This window comes from Ictidomys tridecemlineatus, chromosome 6 (assembly GCF_052094955.1).
Source record: "Ictidomys tridecemlineatus isolate mIctTri1 chromosome 6, mIctTri1.hap1, whole genome shotgun sequence".
NCBI lineage: Eukaryota > Metazoa > Chordata > Mammalia > Rodentia > Sciuridae > Ictidomys > Ictidomys tridecemlineatus.
Window position 1 is genome coordinate 17611612 of NC_135482.1, and position 25440 is coordinate 17637051.

Below are 25440 nucleotides of genomic sequence, written 5' to 3' on the forward strand. Positions count from 1 at the left end.
TTTCTGTCAAGTTACTATGTAACCTTGCTAAGTCTCAGCTTTTTAAAACATAAAATGGATATGGTAGTAACACTGACTGCATGTTGATGTTGTAAGGGTATAAATAAGACATTGAAAGCAATATTTACTATAGTAGCTCAACAGAAAGCACTCAATCAAGGAGAGCTAGTGGTAGTGTTATTGCAAAGGCTCTGAATTTTCTAAAATGTCAAAAAGAAACTTGTACTTAATGAAAATGTTCCCAAATTCCTCTTGGTGATATCTTTGGGTTTTATAATGCCTTCTCTCTCATTAGTTATCAGCTTCCTTGAGATTTGAGTCTTCTCAAGTGTTTCCTGCTTGCATTGTACACACTGTCTATGTTACTCTGTTTAAATCATGTGAGGGAGCTTAGCTAAATTTCAAACCAAGTAGCACAGCCTGCATAGTATAGTACTCTGACATTTGGAGAAATGCAAATCTCTAGGTCAGGTAGAAAGCTGGAGAGACGCTGTTGGTGATGTTACCAATGACTAACCCAGATGGGGAATATGAGAAGGGGGGGGGGCAGGAGCAATGGCCAAAGACAAGAGAGGAATTTGGTTTGAAAGGAAAGTGTTAAGATAGCAACAGACTGGAAAGAGAAGTCCAGGGTGATTTGTGGCCTGTTGAGTACCAGGAAAAAAGATGTGGCAAAAGAAGGCACAGATGTTCTGAGGAACGCAGGGAATTTATGACAGTTCATAGTCCAACTGCAATAAATGGCTGCCAAAGGCAAATCTCAGTAGATGGTGGGAGCACTGGTTCTTAGAAGAAGATAGGAGAAGACTAGGATTTCACAAGTGACCTTTACCAGAGTATGTTCTTGAACCATAAGCAAAAAAAGATGAAAAGAAGAAGGAGAAGTTTCTTGGGAAGAAAGTAAATTAGCAAGTGTTTAAAAGTAGATTAAAATATTCCTAAACCAACAGATCTCTTTTTCCTATCTTTTTTTTTTCCTTCAATAACTTGAGCTTCAGTATAGGAAAGAGAATGTAGGATGGGCTTTCCAGTCTCCTATCAGAGCTCCACCACTCAGAGTCAAAAGCTTCCAATGCCATTGCATGGAACTATTCTAAGACCTTGAGATTCATTTCTCCTCAGCAACCTGAAGGTTTATGCATCTTAAAAATATATGTATGTAGTTGACATAGGACAGATTATGGAGACCATGCCCACCAAGAGGTCAATGGACTCATTATTCTCCTTTCTCCCAAGAACAACAGCTTTGAGTAGGGTGGCAAAGAAGAAGGTGCTGGCTTCAAGGCTGGGGAAAGAGAATGGACACTTTTCTACTGTGAGACTGTATATCAGAAGAGAGCATTTAGCCCCTGCGCTGGGCCCTCGTTTTCTGTTAGAGTCAGGGAAGAGCCGATGACACCTATTGGCATAAGCAATGTCTCCATGAAACTTTCCCAAACCCAGACTGAGCCAAAGAGAGCGCACAGAAGGCAAGTGTCAGGGGAAATAAAATGGCCCACAGCCGTTATTCAGGCTCAGTGTCCCTGCCCCAAAAGAGCCTCCCAGCTCAGTGTCATGTTAGGCCTCACGTTGCTCGTTCTCAATGAGGCCAACTAACTCTGCAACTGGGAAAAGATTTTGTGATAAATTAGAAAACAGCTTGTGGGACAACAGTCTCTGGTTCTCAGAAAGGAAATTCACAGAAGTGGGTGAGTGGCCAGAAGGCCAAGAGGCCATTGCCTCAGAGTGGGTCCCAGGACAGTGATGTGGCCATTCACAATGTGTTCAAGTATGTAAGAAAAACTACAAATAGAAAAGAGTGTGATTTTTTTTCCAGCCAGTATCACAAGCCAAAAATATTTTTCTATGCTGAATTTAGTAAAATAATTAAAAGAATCAGAGTTTTTCTTGGTGGGTAATTGTATTTGCTAAAAAGCATTTAATGAGGTTTGAGATATAGGCATGATGTTGGTCCCAGATGAAATAAAGACAAGAACATGACTTATCTTGGTGTCAAGCTGTAACTTCTCTCTCTCTCTCTCTCTCTCTCTCTCTCTCTCTCTCTCTCTCTCTCTCTCTCTCTCTCCCCCTCCTCCCCCCCTTATTCATAAATAGTTCACTTCTTCAATTCGGAAAAATAATATGTAGGCAGTGGGGAGAAAGTTAAGAGGAACATAGAAGGTAAACACTAACAGACTCAATAATGAATCTGCTATAATATCAAAAGATGTAGGAAACTCTAAAACTCAATAATTTGAGGAAAGCACTTAAGGTCTCTTGGTCAAACTTAAGCAATAAAATACTATCATAAAAAGAAAGAAAAATTGCAGCATCAAAAATCCACAAAAAGTAAAAAAGTCATGGTCTGATAAGTCCAGATTTTATCCTAAAGGTTCTGAAATAAAATAATCACACTCTAAATGAACCATTCAACCTCAGTCTGCATACTTGCCTGATATTTGATGAGTAATATTACAACTTGCTTGAGAATTTCTTGCACAGATTTTAGAATTTTAGTAACCTCAGCGTTCATTTATTTTGCCAAAAAAAGTTGGGGGGGGGAATGGCATTTGAAAAACCATGTTTACAATCTTTCTCATCTGATTTTATTCCCTTGGCACATGTTGGATACCAATGTCTGGTGGCCCACTCACATCATCAGAGATGAGACAACATGTAGTTGGGAATTTTCAGGGAAATTGCATCTGTTCACCTGAACGGAAGTAAATATCACACAGAGGATTCATAGATCATTGACAGGCACCAAAGAAATTAGTGAGATAAAACATTGGCCTACATTGAGCAATAGAAAGGTAAGCATTTTGGCCAATAATATTAACAATCCGCCTTGGGGTAGAAAGAGTCACTTATTCACCTCTTGAAGATGCAATTTTGTGAAGTGTAATGATAAAAGGCCTTGAAAAAGGAATTCCAAGAAAGACTCTTACACTAACCCCTCTTCACTACTATATTTTCCTGTTAATAAGGAAAATACCTGCTGTGATGATAGATAGATATAAAGACAGAGAGATCAGGGAAATATAGCATAGTTATAATAACAGGGAAATAACTTATATATTATTGATTTAAAAAATGTGTTACCACCCAGAAAGAAGCTTGAGATTATTCAGTACCTCGGTTATGTACATGAGAAAACTGAATCTTAGCCAGTTTGGGTGGCTTGTGAGACACACAAAGGATCCCGAGCTGGAATGCAGTGATGTTTTTGATATCCCGTCCTGCCTTCCTTCTGTCCCTTCTCTGCATACAGCACGGTGCTAGGTGCTATAGAAACACTCCCAGGACCTTTCCATCCAAGAACACTGTTGACCCACCAGCATGAAAGGGGCATCACACAGGACCCAGCTGGCACTCAAGTGCTCACCAGGCAGTTATTTATACTGTGAAACACCTGAACCGTCTCCTCCTGCCCTCCCTCTCCCTCCCTCTCTCCCTGTCTTCAGTCTGTCACTGACTCTGGCTGCTCCCTTTTCTGCCATGCTGCCAAGGGCTGTCCCTGCTGCTGTGGAGGCTGTCTTCCAACAGTTCACTTCCTGACGCAGCCCCCATGACTCCCTTGACAGGCCTCCACCTCCCAACACACTCCCTTCAGACATGCCAGACTTCCCTGGCAGCCATCGCCCCTTCACCTGCCATCCTGACCCTGTCACACCCACCCCTGGGAAAATGTCCAGATGTGCCCCAAGCAAAAAAAAAAAAAAAACCAGAGGTCTGAGTGAGGAGACTGACAGGGAACAGGGCCCCTGAGAACACAGGACAGGTGCCAAGTGGCACAAATAAGAGAAACTTGAGAGACTCTAGGGGGAAACTAAAAATGAAGAGAATGTGTTTTAATACCCCTGTGACTGATTTATCTTTCTGTGTCACCAGAGAGAGAGGTGTTACCCTTTATTCATGAATGCCCTACGTTCTGCCCACAAGACCTCTTTTCTGAAAGAGTAACAATAACAGCATAAGTATAAGAGATAATGCTGCTGGCATGTCTACAGTCGCCAGTTTGCTTGCAATTTTTTGTCACAATCTTTCTCACAAAAAGAAGAAGAAGAAGAAGAGAGAGAGAGAGTTCATATATACAATTCCTCAACACCTCTTCTCATCCTTTCTCCTGTCATTTTCATCTCATGGGTCCAAGATGGAGTAGTGACTAAGTGGGCCTGGTGACACGGTATACTTGGTGATTGCTTATTCCCAAAGCAGGGTTGGCGGGAGATGAAGCCCTCTTTTATAGTCATTTCTGGGAGGGAACAAACCTCTAATTCCTAGCCCACCATGAACTTTGCAAGACATGAGCTTTTGACCTGACATTCATCGGTAAGTAAAAAGAATGGCTATCAATATCAGGAGAAGAGGGGAAAGGGAAAAAGAGAAGAAAAGAAAGAGGTAAGCCATGAATGAGAGAGAGACAAGAGAAATACAGATGTTGGTTAAAGAGAGGGGGAAAGAGCTTCTGACTACGTATTTCACCCACACCCATCCCAATGCCTTGCAGCATTGTTTTTAAAATAAGATGGATGAATATTGCCACTGATAAACCAATGATTTTAACTACTGAATTATTGAGGAGAAATCAACAGTAACAGGGGGTCAAGATCATCTCATATGACTTTTCCTTGTTGGACCTACTTGAAGGATCCATTCTCGCTCAGTGTCTACTCTAGATTAAAATTGTTCAGGATAGTCTGCACAACATAAAGTCTAGATAGCCTTCCATTTATTTTAATGGAGAACACTCCTCCTGTATTTCTAGATATCCATTTTTTCAACCAAACTTGGGGGGAGGTGCATTTTTAAGAATAAGAGAGGAAGGGGATACCTGCCCAGCTAACTATGTTAAGCAACTCAACTCCATAATACAAATAACCCATATTTATGTAGTTTATTGCATGCCAGACATTGTAAAAAACACATTCTTCATCTTCATAACAGTTCTAGGAGGTATTTTTGCTATGTCCATTTCATAGACAAGGATTTGGGTTTTGGAAGATTTGGAGTCTTGCTAAACCAAAGTGAACAGTGAATAATGGTAGATTCTAGACCTGTCTGACTCTAAAACCTGTGCTTTTGATGACTCCATATTTTGACTCCATCAACAGTATGACAGATCTTATTCAAATTCCTTAATATGTTCTAAAGTAGAAACTACATAACTAGAAGATGGTAGCTAACTTATTTAGCAGGACCCATTGAAGTAATTCAAACCTAAAAATGACCTCTTGGCATTTGATTATCTTTCACCTTAGATGCTGATAAGACAAACCATTCCCTTAGGACAGGGTTTCTGTGCAGCAAAGCATTTCTCTTGCCAAAGTATAATTTTGTTGGCTACATCTATCTCCTCCAAGCCCTGGAATCAGACCTAAGCTAGTAAATTGTGCTGTCCTGGCAAGATGCTCATCCTCCAGGGCATTGTATCAGGCTAAAGTAATACATCATGTTGCTTCCCACTCTGTCGGCCCATTTCTCCAAAGAATCCTAAAACAGTAATGTTTCTGCTTTGAATCTCTAGTTGTTCTGCCCATAGGCCTTGTACTTTAGCTCCCTGGCCTTGGAAACCAAGCTGAACTGAGTGGCACCCTTTCACACCTGTCCTTGTGTCAGGCTTTCAAAAGAAAAGAGGCTCACAAGAAAGGGGCAACCCCACAGTGCTCGGTTTCATTCCTTTTAGACCCACAAATAAACATTGACTTTATTGGGTAACAGGAAGACTTTGGTCTTTTGGGTTATGGGGATTTAGTAGCTGAGAAAGAATTGCTGGGTGGTGGTGGGGTGGGGTGGTAGGTCATATAAGGCCACGATTCCTAGAAAAGATGACCTCGTCCCATTAAGAGGTAGTGAGGCCAGCAAACATGGCCAATTAAAAATTAACACAGGCCAAAAGTGAAATCGATACCTAAATTTGATAGGTTTTCAAGAAAAGTTTATGACACAGAGTTCACAGAAAAGAGAACATTTTCTCAGGGTTCACTTTTACAGATGCCAAAGGTCAGTCTTACATGGAAAGACCCTTCCACAACAAAATCAGAGATATATATGGTTCATTAGCAAAGTATAAGATAGGATATATATTCATAAATTCTTCAAAACCAATCCTAGTTTCTAAAGCTTTGATATTGACAATAATTCACCCTGATATGTGTTTCAGTATATACAGGTACATATCCATGTTATTCTAAATGCATAGCAATATGACCAGTAGTAAATCTTTCTTTCCATATTTTTACTAAGCACATGACTGTCAGTATCTCGATATTTGCCTCAAATAAAGTAATATTTTCACAGAAATGTTTTAAAAGGTAAAATATTGAATCAAAAGGTTTTAAATTAAATGTGAATACCACAAGTTTAGGAAATATCAACCATTCAAGGTATCACTTTTGGGGTCTAGATAATAGTCATACCATAATTTTATTTATACTAGGAATTCAGGAAAGGCGTCGGGTTTTCCATATAAAGCCATCAAATGTACAAAATACTGGAAAGTGATCTATTTTTCTGCAGATGAAAATTAAAATGCTAAAATGCAGGACTGGGGGTGTAGCTAGTTGTAAAGCACATGATTAGCTTGCACAAGACCCTGGGTCCAATCATCTTTGGAAACACACACACACACACACACACACACACACACACACACACAGCTAAAATGTAGACCACTTTAAGATTAGTTCCATCTTACATAACTTTTCTACTAGTATCCCACATAAAATTATGTCCATGGAAGGTATTTGTATCAGACAACATGCCCTACAGAACAACATTGTCCTAAGAAACCAATCCTTGTAAATTATTCCAAATTGCCAATATATCTGGAGGTCTGAAATAAATAATTGGGATAAGAAACCTAATTTTCTGGCTTCTATAGAACTTAACTGTGATTTTAAGTTGTGTAGTCAATCCTCTGTTAATCAAAATTAAATGAGGATAAGTTTATTAGCTAATAATTCCATTTTTTACTAGACACATAATTGAGAATTTTCTTAAAAAAAAAAAACCTCAAAATATCCAACTTGGATTGTCTTACCTCTTTTATCATGCTTTCAAAAAATGGTGCATTTTGGAACCTTCTCCTGTTAGCAAATTTCTAGAGAGTAATTTTATTCCTTGGACCCCAAAGAGTAACAAGTACATGTCTTCAAAACTAGATATATCTCTATTTGGAAAATGTTTGCAGTTGTCATTATTTAAATACTGATTCTTCAAATCAATGTTTCCTCTTTCCAATGACTTAAAATAGAGTAGAGCTTTCTCAGTAAGCAAGAGGGGAAGTCTCAAAGGAAATCAGTCAAGTACAAGGTCTCAACTGCACGTCCCAAAACTGGTAAGAAACAAAAACTTGTGCCCCAGTAGAGGTAGTTTTATCAGTGGAGAATTCTTTGCTCTCGAAGTGATAACCCCAGTTAGATCTCAGCATCACACATTGCTCCTTAGCAATGGAGGAGAGCGAGTGGCTTGCATCCATGACAAAATTCGAGACTCAGCTGATTGATGTGGTTTTGATGATGCCACAATTCTGCCCAAAACCCTTGTAACTAGCAAGTTTGCCCTGAAGATTATTGAATTACTCCACTGACCATGCATTATTTAAAGGGAAGTGCTGTTATTACAGAAGCCAGCTGTTTAACCATTGGAATCCTGTCTGTTGGCCAACTTTCAAGACACAGTAGTGTGTTATGACTAAACATTATGTCTACTCCTAGACAGTCGAAGTCTAGGTTAGGCGGTGATCAACTTCTCTGATACGCAGTCTTTGGTCTACATGCTATGAAAGTGCTGAAGCACAGCTACTGGCAAAATAAATACATAAATATATGAATTTTCAATGTTAAGACTGTCAGTGAGAAAAATCTGTGTGTTGTTATACATGCCTCTTCACTGTAACAACAGAGTGAGTATTTAGACACTTTATAATGCTGGTACAAGAAAACTCTGGGATTGTCTCTCAATGTAGAAGGAACCAGCTCAGTCATCTCTCTCTTGTTGCATTGGGTAAGGACAATGAAAAATGTTTTGAGCATCTTGGAGAACCCAAATGATGAATAGAAAACAAATTTTCAACTTCAATATTCAACAATGTTTGAACTTCTTTCTTGAGGACAATGTGAGTGGCTTCCAACCACAATGAATATTCAGCCTAGATGAGCTTTTTCTACCATCTTTTCTTGGAATCTTTAGAACAGAAAAGACCAGAGTACTTATCCACTATGCTCAACTCAGCAGTGAGCTCCTAGGACCGCTGACCAGTGTTCATGTTGCCTTTATTTAACTGCTTTCTGCAATGGGGAGCTCACTGCTTTCAGGGATGTCTGTCTCATTGTTAACTATTTTGAATTTAAATTGTTAAAAATGTTTTTCTTCTATTAAACCAAAATTTGTTTTCTATTTATAGAAATACCAATTCTGATTCTACCCACCACAGCAGAAGTATATAATATAGAGTTTTGTTCCATTTCATTTAAAAATTCATCAAAATGAATAGAGTAAGCTGTAATTTTGAGGTCATTAAAAGTACCTATTTTTCTCAAAAATTATACTGGAGGAAATTATTTTATTGCCTTTTCTAATAAATCACATTGAGTCAGGTTTCCTGTTTTAGTCCAGAGAAGCACATATCTTTATTGTGGTTCAGAAAAAGAAGGCATATGAGGATTTGAAAATAAAGGACAAAACTTTGACTCACAGTTGTGGTCTCCCAATTGGTGAGAGATGATGATTGTTTGTTAAACATCTTAATGTAGAACCAGAAATCAAGCCTATAGGGCACTTCAAAGGATAAATTAAACTTTAAAAGGCAATAGGTAAACACTTGTCATATTCATATATTCTGAATAGAGTACAATGATTCCATTGTAGATATTATGAATAGACAAAGGAAAACATCTAAGATTCTGGTAGTGGAGATAAGTGGTAGTTCTATTTTATGGGAAAATCCAAGTCTGTATAGCACTACTTCAATAACATTTTAAAAAACAGATATGGACATAAAATCAACTTTCTTTATGGAACATTACAGAAAACTCCTAATATTCTCTATTCTAAAATTCATCAGTCTAAGAACTGAAAAACACAGCTATTTCATAAACTGAGTCATGTCAAACCTGAGCTCACCAAAACAGGCAACAAACCTGGTGTCAGGTATGTCTGCCATTTTTGGCTGTGGTGATTACTGTCTGTTTACCAAGAAGAAAGAGACCTTTGACTGTTGACAGTTGCCAAGAAGGGATTATAGGACACAGAGTGGCTCTGCTATCCCAGGTGAGGGTTGGCGACTTCCTCCTGTAGTAGGTAAGGTTTTCAGGTGTGCATGAAAAGAGAACGCAGTGTGGGTCCTGCCATCCCAAAACCTATCCCTCTCCATTTTCAATGTAAAAGCCTGAGTTTTCAAATCCGTTTTTTTCTGAGTTGGCCACACATTTGGAAGTTTCTGGAACCATCCCTACAAACCCATCCCCACAAACCCATCCCCAATATCAAATTTCTATTTCATCATCAACAAATGAATCCCAATTAGGTCCTATTAAGAAATAGATTGTCTCAACACAGAATAATCATTATCTGTAGTGGATGATAGTGACAATTAGCACAAAAATGACCATGTCACCTTCTTTTTTTCCCTACCTCAAGAGAAAAACCACTACTCTTGACTGGCTAGCCACTTAGCAAAAAGTATGTAGAAGTGCTTTGTGGATTACAAAGAACCATGTCAGCCAATTTGGGTCTTTCTTCTAATTTATTGTCCCAGGAAAAGATTATAAAAACAAAACAAACAACAACAACAACAAAAAAAACACACGGAAAACATTGTTTACATTGCTCAGGGGATCAGCCAGTCTCGGCTTGCCAGGACCTGGCTGGCAAGTCAGAGCAGAGTCCACTTCTATACTAGCCTTTGCCCTCATGGCAAGTGAAGGCAAAGCCAAGGCTCCAATTGGAGCCAGCTGCCTGGTCCCTCCCAAAGCCCACAACCATGAGAAGCCTACAGCGTTTGCACTGGGACACAGCAGCAGATCCCGCCCACAGAGTCCACAAATGAACCCTCACTAAGTGACTACCTCCAGCTGCCCTAAAAATGACAATAAACCTGCCTTTCGGGAGGAAGCAGCCACCAGGCTGGCATGCCAAGCAGCAGGAAAACATTTGGGTTCTTAGAGGATGCCATGAACAGTTGGCCCTTCCAGCAGAGAGGCAGCCAGACTAGTTTGGTAGCTGGCCATTACCGTGGGCCTGACATCCCCAAATGAGGAAGTTCAAAATATACATGAGGGTCTAGACTTTCAAAACCCCATCCTTAAGTATAGTGTCATTATCATGCAAACATAAGACTTTTTTTTTTTTAAATATCAAGCTTTCCCAGATCGGGGATTAAGTTTGAATCTCTTTCATATTTGTAATTGTATTCTTGTAGATTGATGGTTTGTAAATTGTCTTCCATGAAGCCTAGACCTCCATGGAGAAACCCAGGCCCCTCACCTCCCATAGGAGACAAGGGAGATAAGAAAAGGCCAAAGTCCAGTCTCCCTACCCTCACCTGAGCCAGAGGAGCTTCACCTGGGTCTGTTTTATGTTCTGGTGTATGGGCAAGGTTTGATTTAACAAAAGATCTAATAGGACACAAATTTACAAATAATTTTTCCAGGTGCATGTTAAGTTCTGTGTGAGCTTGTTTTGCCCTCTCTTTTAATTCCAAAGCCAAAAGAAGTGTGCCCCCAACAAAATCAAACCAAGCCAAGACCTACTTGCTAAGTAAAGAGGGCTAATTGATTTGAGTGCTCCCTCTTAGCAATCAGAATCACATGGAAGATGGACTTTTAGTTCAGTCTGTCTCTGTCTAGTAGATTTCTATTTAAAAAAAGAAATGATTATACTGATCCCTCAGGTGATGCTAGAAGGAGCCCTATCCCACTGCTACTATGGGTTCTAAGTTCCCAAGCTTCTGGGTGCAGTCAATAGTAACACTGCTTCTTTATAGACCATATAAGACCCAGAAAGGGTGCTCAGAGGAAGCAAACCAATATTTATTTAGCATCTACTATGTGTCAGGTGCTGCATTAGGCACTACCCTTACATTCTTTCCTCTAATATTTTATTTGATCCTCTATTTTGACAAAGAAGATATTATTACCTCATTATATAAATGGGGAAACTGAGGCCTAAAGAGCTTACATGACTTGTCTAGAGTCACATGCCAGGTCTCCTGGGCTTGATGGGGCACTTGGGCTTTGCAGAAAGCACATAGGAGTTTGAATCCTTTCTCCATCACTTACTGCATGCGTCCCCTTGAGCCAGTTGTTCCCAAATGAGTCTCAGTTTTCACACCAGTAAAATTAGGAGCCCTTTTCATACTTTAAACCCCTTTCATCTTCAATTTGATATTACAAAGGAAGCAGATAAGGGAAAAAGCAAACCTTGGAGCTGTCCTACATATAAAAAATATACAGATTTGTTAAAAAGATGAAGGACACCCAGTTTTCCCAGAACCATTTATTGAAGAGTATCCTTGCTCAAAAATGTGAGATAATGGATAACCCAAATATCCTGAGTTGATCATTACAAAGTACATTCATGTAATGAAATATCACATTGGATCCCATAAACATGCACTAATATTATCTGTCAAAAGGACAAATAAATAAGTGAAAAAGAGGTTAAGGAAACTTACTGCATGATTTTCTTTTAGTTAGTATTTTTAGTGGCCTCCCAAATAAACCAATATATTGAAAGTGTTCAGATTAGACAAGATTCTTGACAAGTTGCTGAAAACATGGAAAGAAGTTCTCCCAAACTTCTCTCCAAGTTTTGTGGTGAATGAGTTTATGCCAACAAATATAGTGTAGACCCCAGGAAACACAAGGAAACCAGGAGGATCCGTGGGGTCAGGAATTGCTGGGGAAGCTTCCAGGAGAAGGTGAGATATTAGAGGATGAGTATTGGCTCCAAGTGGAGAGAAGAGAGATAGCATAGAGAGTTGGAAGATTAAAAGTAGCAGATTCCACACTAACCCCAGCCACTCTTCCTGTGATTTGTACAGACAAGCCCACGGGGTACGGCTCCAGCAGTCGGAGGGCACCTCAGACAGGCATCGTGGATGAGTGTTGCTTCCGGAGCTGTGATCTAAGGAGACTAGAGATGTACTGCGCACCCCTCAAGCCTGCCAAGTCGGCCCGCTCCGTCCGTGCCCAGCGCCACACTGACATGCCCAAGACTCAGAAGGTAAGCCCACCTGGGTGGGATCCAGTCACCCTCAAGTGATCTCCGTCTTCTGCGCGTGGTGGGCCTAACAGAAATTCTGCCTACAGCCTCCTGGTTAAAAGGGGGAAAAAAACCATTCCCACCAACAGGATGGATTGTATGTCCATCCCTCAGTCACTCAGCATTGCAAATTTCACCTTCCCCTGCTCTGGATGATCTGGAATATGGTGTAAAACACTGGCAAAAATATGGGCTTTGGAGCCAGGCAGGGTAGCACACACCTGTAACCCCAGTGGCTCTGGAGGCTGAGACAGGAGGATCGCAAGTTCAAAGCCAGCCTCAGCAATGGCGAGGCGCTAAGCAACTCCATGAGACCCTGTCTCTAAATAAAATACAAAATAGGGGTGGGGATATGGAGTGGTTGAGTGACCTGAGTTCAATCCTTGGTACCCCCCCCAAAAAAATGGGCTTTAGAATCAGATAAAACTGTCGTAATTGTAATTGATAACTGAAAACTGAACTTGTTAATCCTGGAATTCTGCAATGGTGCAAAAAAAAAAAAAAAAAAAAAGCTCTGTACTGGGATCTATTTGAAATTGACATTCAGTGGGAAATACAAATTAGGGGGGAAAAAATTACAAATAGAAATTTCTGTTTTACTTGTGAGAACATCTAGAAATTTCTAATGATAAAAATTTGCAGGCATCTTTGTTTTCTACGAGTTAAACTATAAACATTACAGATACCAGCTATGCCATCAGAAGTACATAAAATCACTCAATAGATTTTTGTTGAATGGATGAGTGACAAATGAAAATGAGGGCTAAGTAAAGGTTTAGTCTGTAAGTAGAAAACATGAGAACTAAAGAGAAGATGAAAGAAGAGGAGAAAGTGAGGAAGATGAGTTAAAAAAAAAAGATAAATTTTTGGACTCTTTGGGGACTCTGTTGAAAAAAAAATCCTACATGTTGTTTTAATTTTTGAAGCCAAAAAAACTCCACTGTTTAGAAAGCTCAGCTAGGAGACCATTCATCCCGACACATTTGCTGCTTCCTGGTCTTAAGCCACCGCTGAAGCGGAAGGAAGACCTTGGTGTCTTAGTGGAGATGTCTCTCATGTGATATATAGGGACTGTTGAAGACAGGATGCATACAGAACACAGAAGCCAACAGTGAGTCAGAGAGAGAGGGCCACAGAAGAAACTTCTAGATAAGTGAGGTGGGAAGGTGTGCTGGAAGGGGGGGAAGGTATGTTCATTTTTTCTCTTCCCAGGTGACTCAGTGTCTCTTGATTTCTAGCCAGGGAGGAAGTGGGTGTCAGAGATGAGTCTCAAAGTTCTGGAACGTTGGGTCTTGGGACCCAGTTGTAGACTCCTCTCCAGGGCCAGTGCTGGCTTCCTGCTTTCTATGGAGCCTGGGCACTCTGGGCTGACTCAAAGACTTTGTCTTCAGGGTCACCCTAGGAACAGCCTCTTCTCAATGCAATTATTTTTGTGATGTTTACAGTATCAGCTCCCATCTACCAACAAGAAAAAGAAGTCTCAGAGGCGAAGGAAAGGTGGGTCAAAGCCACACCCAGGAGGGGAACACAAGGAAGGGGCAGAAGCAAGTCAGCAAATCAGAGCAAAGAAGAAAGAGCAGAGGAGGGAGACAAGGTAGAAACTGATCAAACAAGGAAAATGGAGGAGAGAAGGACTAAGCAGACAGAGGCCAGGATAAGAGAGGAAATGCTGTAGAGGACATGAAGACCAGTGGCCCTGACAGCGCTAGATAATGCTCACGATGGAAGGAGAATAACCTGTTAAATGGGAAAGAAAAATGGAAAGCCAAGAAAGGACAAGGAAAGTGGCAAGAATGGATAAAAAAAAAAGAGCAAAAATTATAAGAGGCAAACAAGATGCACCCTTTTCCTTTCCCCTTCCAAAATTTAAATGAGTAAAAAAAAATTTCAGATAAAAAAGGCTTTTATATGTATTTTTATTTTAAATTTTCTACTAATCTATAATAGAAGAATTGCCCATGTCAATATATGTTCAGAGTTAAATATTAGCCCCAAATTCTCAGCAAGACTGAATTGTGTCACAGAAGTTCCCAGATTTCTTTTCCTGCAATATTATTGGAGGCCGTGTTTCTTGGTCAGGTCCAGGGGTCAGACCAAAGGGCACCCAGTATTTACCTAAAGGCTTATGAGGTAACCTTTGAGAGGTCGCTGAACTTTTTTTTTTTTTTTTTAACTTTGGAATCTGATTTTTAAAATGTATCAGTTGGCTAAGGCTGCCATAACAAAGTGCCACAGGCTGAGTGGCTAAAAACGACAGAAATTTTTGTTCTCACAGTTTCAGAGACTGGAAGTTGAAACTTCAGGTATCAGGTTTTTCAGAGGCTCTCAGGAAGGTTCTGCATCAGGCCCCTACTTTGACTTGTAGATGGTCTCCTTCTCATCTTCCCTAGGTACATATGTCTGTGTCCAGTGCTTCCTTGTGTAAGGATAATAGATTGGATTAGGACCCAACTTAATGACCTCTTTTTAACTTAATAACTTGTGTAAAGATCCTATCTCCAAATAAGGAAACATTTCTGAGGAACTGGGAATTGAGACTTCAACATATAAATTTCAGAGAAGGGAACATAATTCAACCCACAGTGAAAACTTCTGATGTCCAATTACTACCTTCTAATTATCTTTCCTAGAACCACCCCCAACACATACACACTCTCTTTACCTTATAGTGAACTCCTTTACACACACATATCTAGATTTGACTTGGATTTTTAGATTAAAATTCCATGAGTTTCTGCTCCATGAAAAACATTAGGACCATGTTATGTTAGAGATGGAAGAAGCTTCAGAAATTGTTTTGTTCAATCCCTTCATTTTAAATACAAGGACAGTGAGATTTAGAAATGAGTAAAGACATACTTAGATTCTAAGCTTTTCTTTCTTCTGGCCAGCCGACAAAAGTACATAATCAATGAATCAACTGAGAAAAAATTCCAAAAGGAAAAAGAGAACAGAAATGAATATATGAAGTCTCCAACTCATTTAATATTTTTCATCCAGAAGGAAATAGTAAATAACAGAAAAGATGCTGGATTTCCCTGAGGGTGAAGAAAAACTAAGTAGATTCACAGAATTTAAGTCTTAGAGATCTTCACTTTTCTGGATTTAATCAGTAGGAACAAAGTCTTCCTAGAGGATAAAGCAAAAAGTCTCAAGATCATCCAAATTGTGAATTATAGTCATTCAGAGAGGGTAGAAAAGAGAAGTACTTAGCCAAGTAAATGATGAAGTCAGGGGTAAGAAGATGACTAAAAACCACACATGACCTAGTCCATCCAAGTAGCCTAGTTTAACGAAGTCATGGTTCTTGGTGCCCCTGCTCTGCTTTCTACTCCAGATCACCCTTCCTGAAAACCCAGCATTCATTCAGTATGGAGACTTCCAAGGCTCAATCCATAAGGAAAAGTTCTAATCAGAAGCTTCTCAAGGAACCATTAGTTCAGCAGAAGAATTCAAAGTGCATGTCATATGGAAAGGTTTGGGTAAACTATTACTATACATAATCATAAACTATATTCAAGAAGAATCTTATAAAGGCAAGAGAGCTGTCTAGTTAAAGTTCCCATAGTCTTAGACTATGCATTAAAATAAACTTTCTTTTGGAATGGGTTTTTATCAACCCTAAGCAATCCTTTGGAATTATCAAATAATGATTGCCATGTAATAGGTACTATCAATACCAAAGAGCCCACTGGATGGATGGACAGATGGACAAATAAGTGATATAGATGACTGTATCATGGTGGAAAGACAGACCATAAAAACAAGTTCACTGCTGAGATGAAATGATTTCTATGTAGAATAGTGAGGCAAGTACAGAGTAAAACAGGAAAGGACACAAATCTTATATATTTGGAATATCCTTCTCTAATATAAGGTGAATTGTTCAAGGACCTAAAAAAGGCTAAATATAGTGAATGTTAGATGCTTATTAACTTCCTCAATGTTTTCTTAAAGTAGACAGAGTATTAATAGTCACTTAAAATTTTCAATTTTCAACTTTAAATGTTTTTCTTAGGGGAAATTGATGATTGTGTGCAAAATGAATTGAAATAAGTATGGACTCATGATCTTAAAATAAAATTATTGGAAAACATTTTTATTGAGCATCTACAATGTAAAATATCTCCATACTAGGCATGAAGGAGATTATATATATATATATATATATATATATATATATATATATATATATATATACATTAAGAGCACAGAATGTACAGTCAGAATGCCTGAGTTCAAATCCTGGCTCACTTACTAGCTACATAGTCTTAGGCAAATCATGTAATTAATCCTATGCCTTAGTTTCCTAGTCTGTCAAATGGGGCTAATAATTGCATCTACCTCATGTAATTGTGAGGACTGAGATTTTGTGTGTAGGTACAGACAAATGTGTGTGTGTGTGTGTGTGTGTGTGTGTGTGTGTATGTGTATTATGGTGACCAAAATGGCACATGGCACATGACAAGTGCTATTAAAGTATTAACTAATATTATTGTACTTCTGAAAATTAGAGCCATATGTAAAAAAGTTAGTCTCTTGAAGTAGAAACAATTTTCATATCACCAAAAACTTTAAGCCCAAGCTTGCCAACACTTTTTGGTGATGTGGTAGTGAAATCTCAAGCATGTGACAGATGGAGAGAACCCAATGACCTAAGGCCCTTCCAACTAGGAGAACCCCTGAAACTATGAAGAATTTCAATTGAAATGGTAGCTTGGCTCTCCTACATGAAGAACCATTAACATTTATTTCAGGACCACATAATGAACTTTTCAAAAGCCACCATTTTTCTCAACCAGTTAAAATCAAGTGTAATATGTGTTTTCCTTTCGTGGTGCCTGGGGAAAACGTACTTGTAGCATGAACTCCAGCTCTTGCTAGTTTTAAGTGAAAGTGCCAAACTAAATAGAAAGGGGGGATATTTCCGGGCTCACACAGCTTCCGGGACACTTCAGTTTCTAGGACCGCCAATCCAGTGCCTTTCACAAGCATTTGATCTTCTTTCAAACGTCTCTTGAAAACAAACAAAACCTCATACAGCTCCTCAAATGTTTTTTGAATGTGGGTACTGTTAGGATGTAAGGATGGAACAGGAGGCAAATAAATGGCTTCCAAAGAATAACTCCCCACCCCCTCCAGCCTCTCCTGACCACCTCTCTGTCATCCACAGGGGAAGCAAGGCTTTCTGAGGTCATATATCTTACAGTTTCACAAGTCTGTTTGCATCCATGGGAGAAGATGAGGCCTATTCTCTTTTCTTGCCCACTTAAAGGGAATAGCACTCTTTTGCAATATTTAATAGAAAGGGTGAAGACGATTTTTCTTCTGATAACAAAGTTGACAGTCTAAATTGAAAGTGGAAGCTTTGGGTAGCAATACAAAGATTAGCAGTTTGAGATGAAGCACAATCCCCCCTCTTAAAGTTTGGAGTATCCACTACAGAATTATATGCTCATCTCAAAGATGAAAGCCCCATTATTGATTTCTTTGATGTAGGCAAGACGAATCGGAGAAGCTCATGTTAGCAAAAGTTCTTCAGGGACCACTAAACACCCCACCTGCAAGGCCAAAATCAGTTTGTTCATCCTTAATGTTCTAAGCGAAATCAGAATTTTTCCCTGATGCCTCCATATTTGGCAGGGGGGGGCTCTCATGGAACTTTTGGATGCCTTTAGTCCTAACTCATTATTACCCAGCAAACAAAAGAGATAATTTAGAAATATAAACAGAAGACAGAACTGGGTATCAAGAACAGCAGGGAAATGATGAGAGACACTCATGAGTCCATGCCTGACATTTCTAGAGTCCAAAGGAAAGTTCTCACCATTTAAGGGCTCAGTTACAGCTTGCATGGGCTAGTGGTAGATGAGTAACAACAACTAGAAAACATTTTGGGAAATTTATGTCTTTATATTATTAACCATTATGGTTATGGTTTTAAGAACCATTGATTAGGAAACTTATTTAAAAAGATAACACTAAAGGCACAGCCAAATGATTTTAATTCTAAATGTCCTTGGTAGTAATTCAGGATCTGTAATTACTTTTTCCATAGAATCAGTTTGCAAGTTGAGGAGCTTCTAAATCTACTTCTTGACCATGAGAACCAAGGTTCAGAGCACCCTTCCTCCCTTTTGTTGGAGACTAGGATTATTGGCAAAAAAACATCACATGCTTCTTGCACCATTTCCCCTTTCCTTAACCATAAATCTCTAACTTCCTCTATTCACTCTGGCATATTCTTTCATTTTCAATAGGTCCAATAAAGGAACATACATTTAGACTTGTTCAGGCAAGTATTATTTTCACTTTGGAAAAAAAAATTTAAAGGAGACAGTGTCCACCTTGACTCCTCTAACTGGTATGGTCAGAATTGACATAAGATGGGATGTTGAGAGCAGGACCTCTGACTGGCTGAGCATGATAGCAACTCTTATCTTTGGTAAAATTGCTCCACCATTCCCAGTGAGAGACCAAGAAATTTTACATCAACCCTGCACTGGCCAAATGGGCCCAGGCTTTCAAGCTAGGATTCATATGCCAAAAGTTTTATAAAACTCTGTGTAAAATCTATTAACATTTGCATGGGGCTTTCTGTCTGGCCAATACCAAGAGGTTAAGTAATCAAAGACCAACCAGCCCTGCCATCTGTGAAAATATGATGGGCTATTTTCACAGCTGTAGATAACAATTATGGCAAGACAAAAAATTCCAAATAATTAGGAGCAAGACCATGGCAAGTCTAGGGCTGAGAAAGATCCCTAATCCTGTGACAATTGTAAACTTGAGAATGCGCAAAATTTGTGTCATGGTGTGGCATGCTCGACTTGTTCATGAGGCATTGCAAGATGAGAAGAAAAGTAGCAAAGAACCAGTAAATGTACAACATCATTATTGTTCTTTTGTCAACATTAGTTGAGCAGGCCATTCTCGAATGTTCTGGTTTGTCTCTACAAATAATACTTGTCTCCTTTCTTGAAAAGGATAACAGGGTGGAGGAGGAGGTCCTTTTGGCACAATGCAACAAGTCTGATTTTTTTTAAGACTGTGCACGCATGAACTGTTCTTGTGCCATTTTCTGTCTTGGAAAAGCACTGGCTGGCATCCGTCATGTTTACTTTTATGTGCTGAAGTCTACCATCAACCTCAAACAGATGCAAATCACTTCAACTTGTCATAGTGTTATTTTGTACATCCTAAAAGTTCAGAAGAGTCTTCCAAACTTCCAAAATTTCTCTCAATTCAGTGAGGAGGAAAATTCAGAACACAGAGTTTGAATGTTCTGCCCAGATTTGTCACACATACAAAGAATGAGTGGAAGAAGGCAACACCCTTTCCTACTAACCCTGCAAACTCATCACAACTGCATTACATCGACCCCCACAGGTGAAAACCCAGGGCCTCACATCTCTCAAGGACATCATTGTGTCAACTATCACACACTCTACTTGAAGTAACCCTAGCTTAAATCAGTTGTCAGATGAAACAATGGCATTTAGAAGTGTAAAAGAAAAGGAATCATCAAATCCAGCTCTTAGGTAAGAATGTGCCGAAACTTTAACGCATTATCAGTACAATTGCTAGAATCTGGCGTTTCACTTTTTTAAATGCCGTAACACTTGAACCTTTAGCAATTCCAAAATCAACTCCCTCTGGGAAAGATAGTATGCTTAAACTTTTTTTTTTAATTTAAAAATGTAACACAAACACAAACAGCTAACTCAACAAGCTGCCCAGAAAATCAGCAATCCAAGCAGCCCTGAATCCTGAAGTATTTTACAACACCCTTCAAGACTATTAAAAACAACATAAATACCTCTTGCCAGGGAGAAAAAGTACCCTTCAGCATTTTTTTTCTTCTTTTTCTTTTCTCTTCCAGACTTTTAAGCCATTTTGGTAGTGTTTTTTTACATCACAGGAAGAACTATTTGAAATAGAGTCAGGTGGTATCCTTTGAAGACTAAGAAAATTAATAAATCAAGACAATCTTGGAATAATGATGGGGTGAATATAAGCTCCCCAATTCCTGGAATTGCTGGGGGTGCATACCAGTCCCTGGGGTCAGTGAGGGAACAATTATAAGTCTGCTCTCCCAGCCCTCCAGGGAGCTCTGAAAATCTGGAGGTACCTGCTATTTCACTGTACTCAGCCAGAAAAGTGCTAGCATGGAAAGTGCTTTGACTATTAAAAGAAAAAAAAGGTTAGTAAGAGCTGATATTTATTAGGAATATATTCTGTGGTGAAGGCCACAGGGAATCACTTCATTTAATCACTATAGCCTACAGGTTAAATACTAAAATTATCCCTACTTTTCAGAAAAGAAAACTCAAGCTAAAGAATCATCATATGATTATAGTTCTATAAAACAAATAAAAGATCTATAATAGAAATTTTCTCTAACAATCCCCCAAATTTTAGGAATGGTAGTAGGTGGATAAGTTTTCTGGGACATTAAAAACTAATAAATACATTATACAAAACTCCTCCTTAAAGTGAATTAAAAGTATATTTTATTTTGAAAATGTGAACTACAGAAAGAAAGGAAGAAACGGAGAGAAGGATCAGACTCAGGCTAAGAAAATCTAGAAAAGGTAAATGTCTTGAAAAGGCCTTAGCTACTCTTAAAAAGTGGCCAAATCTAAATGCCAAACCGAGTCAGACACCAGACCACCAGCCACTGCACTGCACTCCCTCTTGCCCCTAGTAAGCTCCAAGACAGCAGAGGGCTCTGTGCTATTTGTCCCTTACTCAGAAGCCAACAGGAAACAGGCCACCATGCGGTGCTTGCTATTGACCTAAACTGTGTTCCCTCAAATCCTACAGGACATTTCAATTAATTTAACCAGCTTTATGCTTTGCTTAAACCACCATGCTTGGGTCTGGGGAGGATACATAAGTAAAGGAAACATGCCTCCTACCCTCAAGGAGCTTACCTTCTCCCGTGAGACAAGACACACAGAACTTACTCTATAGTACACCAGTGTTCTAACAAAAGTAGCCCTAGAGCAGATTCTGACAGTGCACATGTCAAAATAGATTGATACTCTTCACAAAAACCACCTTAATCAAGTGCCCTTGAAGTATCGGTTCTCTCATAAACAACTATGCCTATCTCCCTGGGCCAGTTAAACATTCAAGGGTTTTACATTTAATCAGAATGTCTGTATGGGGTTGGTGCTCTTGCTTCACTCTTTCAATATATGAAAGAGGAAAATGAGGCAAGAACAGGGCAGTGATTATCAAAGGTTGCACCCCTATGGGGTCTAATAGCTGGGATCCAAATCAGGCATATAAGCCTAGGTTCCCTAAGAAGCAGAAAATGAGATGGGGGTCAAATGAGCAAGGATTTTATTAGGAGCAAGGATTTTATTTTATTGTGTGAAAGGAAATAGGAAGAGCTTTGGAAGACTGGGCAAACCATCAACAGCAATGCAAGTCTGAGCCCACGCAAAGGAGAAAGGGAGAAGAACTTGGGAAGAAATATCTATACTATTATGTGGTCAAAAGGAAGAAACATAAATCCATATTAGTCTTTGGGCTGGGGATGTGGCTCAAGCGGTAGTGCGCTCGCCTGGCATGCATGCGGCCCGGGTTCGATCCTCAGCACCACATACAAACAAAGATGTTGTGTTCACTGAAAAAACTAAAAAATAAATATTAAAAAATTCTCTCTCTCTCTCTCTCTCTCTCTCTCTCTCTCTCTCAAATAAATAAATAAATAAATAAATAAATAATGAACCAAAGTTGGCCTGCAAAAGAATGTGTTTCCCAGGAATGGGTGTGCCTTGGTATCCCCACCACACCTAGTCATTGGCTTATGGGAGGCTCCTCCCTGGGTCAATCTACTATGATCAAAGAAAGAGAAAAAAGTTATGCTTTAGGCCATTTCTAGCATAACTACATAAAAGGCAATGAAGTAGTTTCCAGGCAACAGCATAAAGTGAGGCAGAATTAACACTGTGTCCAGTAAGTACACACCTCTCACTTTTTGCTAAAGAAACAGCCACTTACCTGAGACATACAGATCTCTTGAATTCTGCACCTTGTCCTTTAGTTTTAAAGTCACATGCAAATGCCCTGAGTAAATCTCATGACACTCACTCAGCTTGGCTCCCAGAGATGAAAGGCTGACCTAGCTCTCCTGGAATTTGAACTTGTGAAGTTAAAAAGATATCACACTTGACACTGAGACATCTAAATCATCCTTCACAATTCCACACGTTCCCAGGCCAAACCAGGAAAAAAGCACATCCTTCCAACAAGTGACAAGCTAAGATCTGGGCCATCTCTCCATCACCCACTGCTCTTTTTCCTCTATTTTACCCTTTTGGGGAAAAGGTCAATGCTAAATTAATACTTTATGATATACAACAGGCAATAAATGTTCCATGCTGGACAGTATTTACCCAATATTTTTTATAGGATGCCAGGTTTTTCCAGACTTTCTCTCATATAATAGTTAACTTGTTTGGAGTGGGTGGGGAAGGAAACATAGTCATTGAAAAGAACACTGCTTCCTCCTTGAAATCTAAAGAGTCTATTATAATTCTTCTTTCAGAATCTGTCTTTCAGGCCAAATCTCCTTCAGATTAGGGAGAAGAGAAATGGTTATGCTATCCAAGAGTTCACTTTCACTAACTGAATATTGTGCTACTAGATTTCTATAAATAATCACACAAAGAAGCCCATCTCACATCAGTAGAAAGAGAGGGCACCCAGCCACCTAGATTAGTCTTCTATCCACCAGGCAGTACCTTCTTCTCTAAAAAAGCCCCTAACAGAAGCTGTGATCATGGGCAGCTCAGGGCATTATTGGCCATTGCTACTGGGAAGACTTTTGGACTTTGAGACACCAAGTACAGTTTTCGGTCTTGGGGAGATAGTACAGCAGAATGGCTAACATGGTAAGCTCCAGAATCAGAAGGAACCAGCACAAATCCCAATCTCTGCCCCATCTTCTCTATATGTTTGTCCTTTCAAAGCTTCAGACTCCTTAAAGGTCAAATGGTCAAAATACTCATACCCACCCCTAAAGGCCTATAAGAATTACATCAGAAAATATTTTCTTTTTTTAAAAATTATTTATTTATTTTTGCATTAAAATTCTTAATACACCATTATATCATAACATATCATATCTCTGATTATACATAAGGTATATTGACACCAAATTCACATCTTCATACATGTATTTTGTATAGTGATGAGGGTCTCCTTTCACCATGCATGCTATTCTCCTTCTCCCTCCCTTTCCCTCCCACCCCTATTCCCTATCTAGATACAGAAGATATTTTCAATGAGCCTGCATAGTACAATCTCCAGCACATAATAAATGCTCGTGTGATAGGTACTATTAGTATCAGTTCTGGGCTTATCAACTTGTTCCTATGTGATTTCAAGCACATCACTAAATCCTCAGCTTATTAATGGGGCTGATGTGAATAACGTGACTTCACCATGTAGTTTGAGAAGATTGAGTGAGATTATCTGCAAACTATAAAGCTTCTGCAAATGTGAAGATGATTATTATTTTCATTGTTATTAGCCTTCAATGATAGTTAATGGATAACTTTCCAGAGGAAAGCTTGGAACTAGGATAAGAACCAGAATGTAATGGGAGACAGTGAATGGTCACCTCAGGGTGGAGGTACCCATGTGCAATAACGTATATTGCAAATCAATTTCTTTCCCAGCTTATTCCCTGATGAGTTGGTTAACCCTCCTTTCAAAAGGGTTAACCAACCCCAGTAAACTGGAAGACCGATATTTTTAAAAACAATCTTACCTTCCCTGGTGTCAATAGGAAAACAGTATTTACTCACTACTGTTTTCCTTTCAAAAATCTGTCTAGTTGCATACTAGAAACAGCTTCAGCTGGTTTGTTTGTCTTGGATAGGCTGCTGAAATGAAAAGTTTTTGCTTGGCTGAATGTGGGACAGTTTCATAACCCTTTGAGAAGTGCATTGAAGGTGGTGCCAGCTCAGGACGGCCGCTCCTTGCGTGCCTACACTTGCCACCCATTGTCAAGGGTGGCCGCGTAATTAAATTAAGACAATAAGCAAAGCAACAGATGCATCTGAGACCAAGTCCCTGAGTGCTTTTGTTTAGTCACTGTCATTGTCTGCAACAAAAAAGTCACATGTGAGAGCCTGGGAAGAGAGCCAGATGCAAACCAGACAACATCCCAGCTGGTTTGAATGGCCTTCCCGTACGTGTGTGTGTGTGCATGAGAACCATGCTGCTTGGAGCAGTGCTGGGTGAGTTTCATCCCATAGCTCTGCTGTGACGCTGAGACAGGCCCAGAAGAAAAAGTCCAGAGGATACCTCTGCTCAAACCTCACACTTTCAACCTTCTGCTTTAGGAGCAAAGAAAAGAATCTCTATCGGAAACAAAAGATAAGATCTACATGATGTGTCTAGCTAACCTCAATGTTTTTGCTATAGCGCTCATGAATTTGAAGAGCAGAATACAGAATATACCTGTTGTCTTCTATAAATCTGTAATTAATTCAGTTTGCAAGGAAAACTGAGAAACATCTTACAGAGCATTGTTAACATATCATTCTTCAGTATTTTTTTAGTTTGGGCATGTCAGATTCCTAAAAATATTTGTTTTAAGCTGGTATGCATCTTAAATAGGAAAAAAAAGGTAAAACTCAAATTAGAATATATCTCTTCCTGTTAATTTGGTTTATAGTTTGGCGGAAAGGTGGTAGCCTTCAAAATAGTTATTAAGTGACTTACATGAGATACATCCCATCAGCAGGGTCAACACAGAAATTTTTCAACGAGTTTGGGAACATTTGTGTTTTTACTCTGTGGGCCTATATGTCTTTCTTTCATTTTCTTAACTACTATTTTTAAAAAAGCAATATTCATAGCTGCAATACATAGCAATAAATGCATGTTAAATAGATTTGGTAAAAGGTGTGTGCTATTTGAGAAAAAAAGTGCCAGGATTTTAAATAGAAAGATTTTGAGGATTCTATTCAAGTGCCTAGTTTGTTCGCATCAGCTTCTTTTGCAGTGGCCACTGAGCTACACTCCTTAATAAATGTTTTCATACAGTGATGCCATCTGCCTTCCATTCAGACAGTTCAGGGATATCAACCTTCAACTGGAAATGCTAGCTGCCTTTCATGAAGGACTTGGTGGTCAAACTCTATAATGTTCCAGGCAGAACTGAACACA

At 39.2% G+C, this 25440-nt stretch overlaps 1 protein-coding gene across 6 annotated transcripts in view; it reads left to right on the forward strand.

The window, feature by feature from the left end:
* The window catches only part of Igf1 (insulin like growth factor 1), a 74660-nt gene that overhangs the window by 41147 nt on the left and 8073 nt on the right, over window positions 1–25440 (forward strand). For 4 of the 6 annotated variants that reach the window (XM_040279244.2, XM_078052926.1, XM_040279238.2 and 1 more), the window contains exons 3-4: window positions 12026–12207; window positions 13692–13743. In XM_040279244.2, the coding sequence (XP_040135178.1) occupies window positions 12026–12207; window positions 13692–13743 (234 nt within the window). The remainder of the gene's footprint in view (window positions 1–12025; window positions 12208–13691; window positions 13744–25440) is intronic. The other 2 variants (XM_005322353.5, XM_005322352.5) reach the window with 1 other exon arrangement.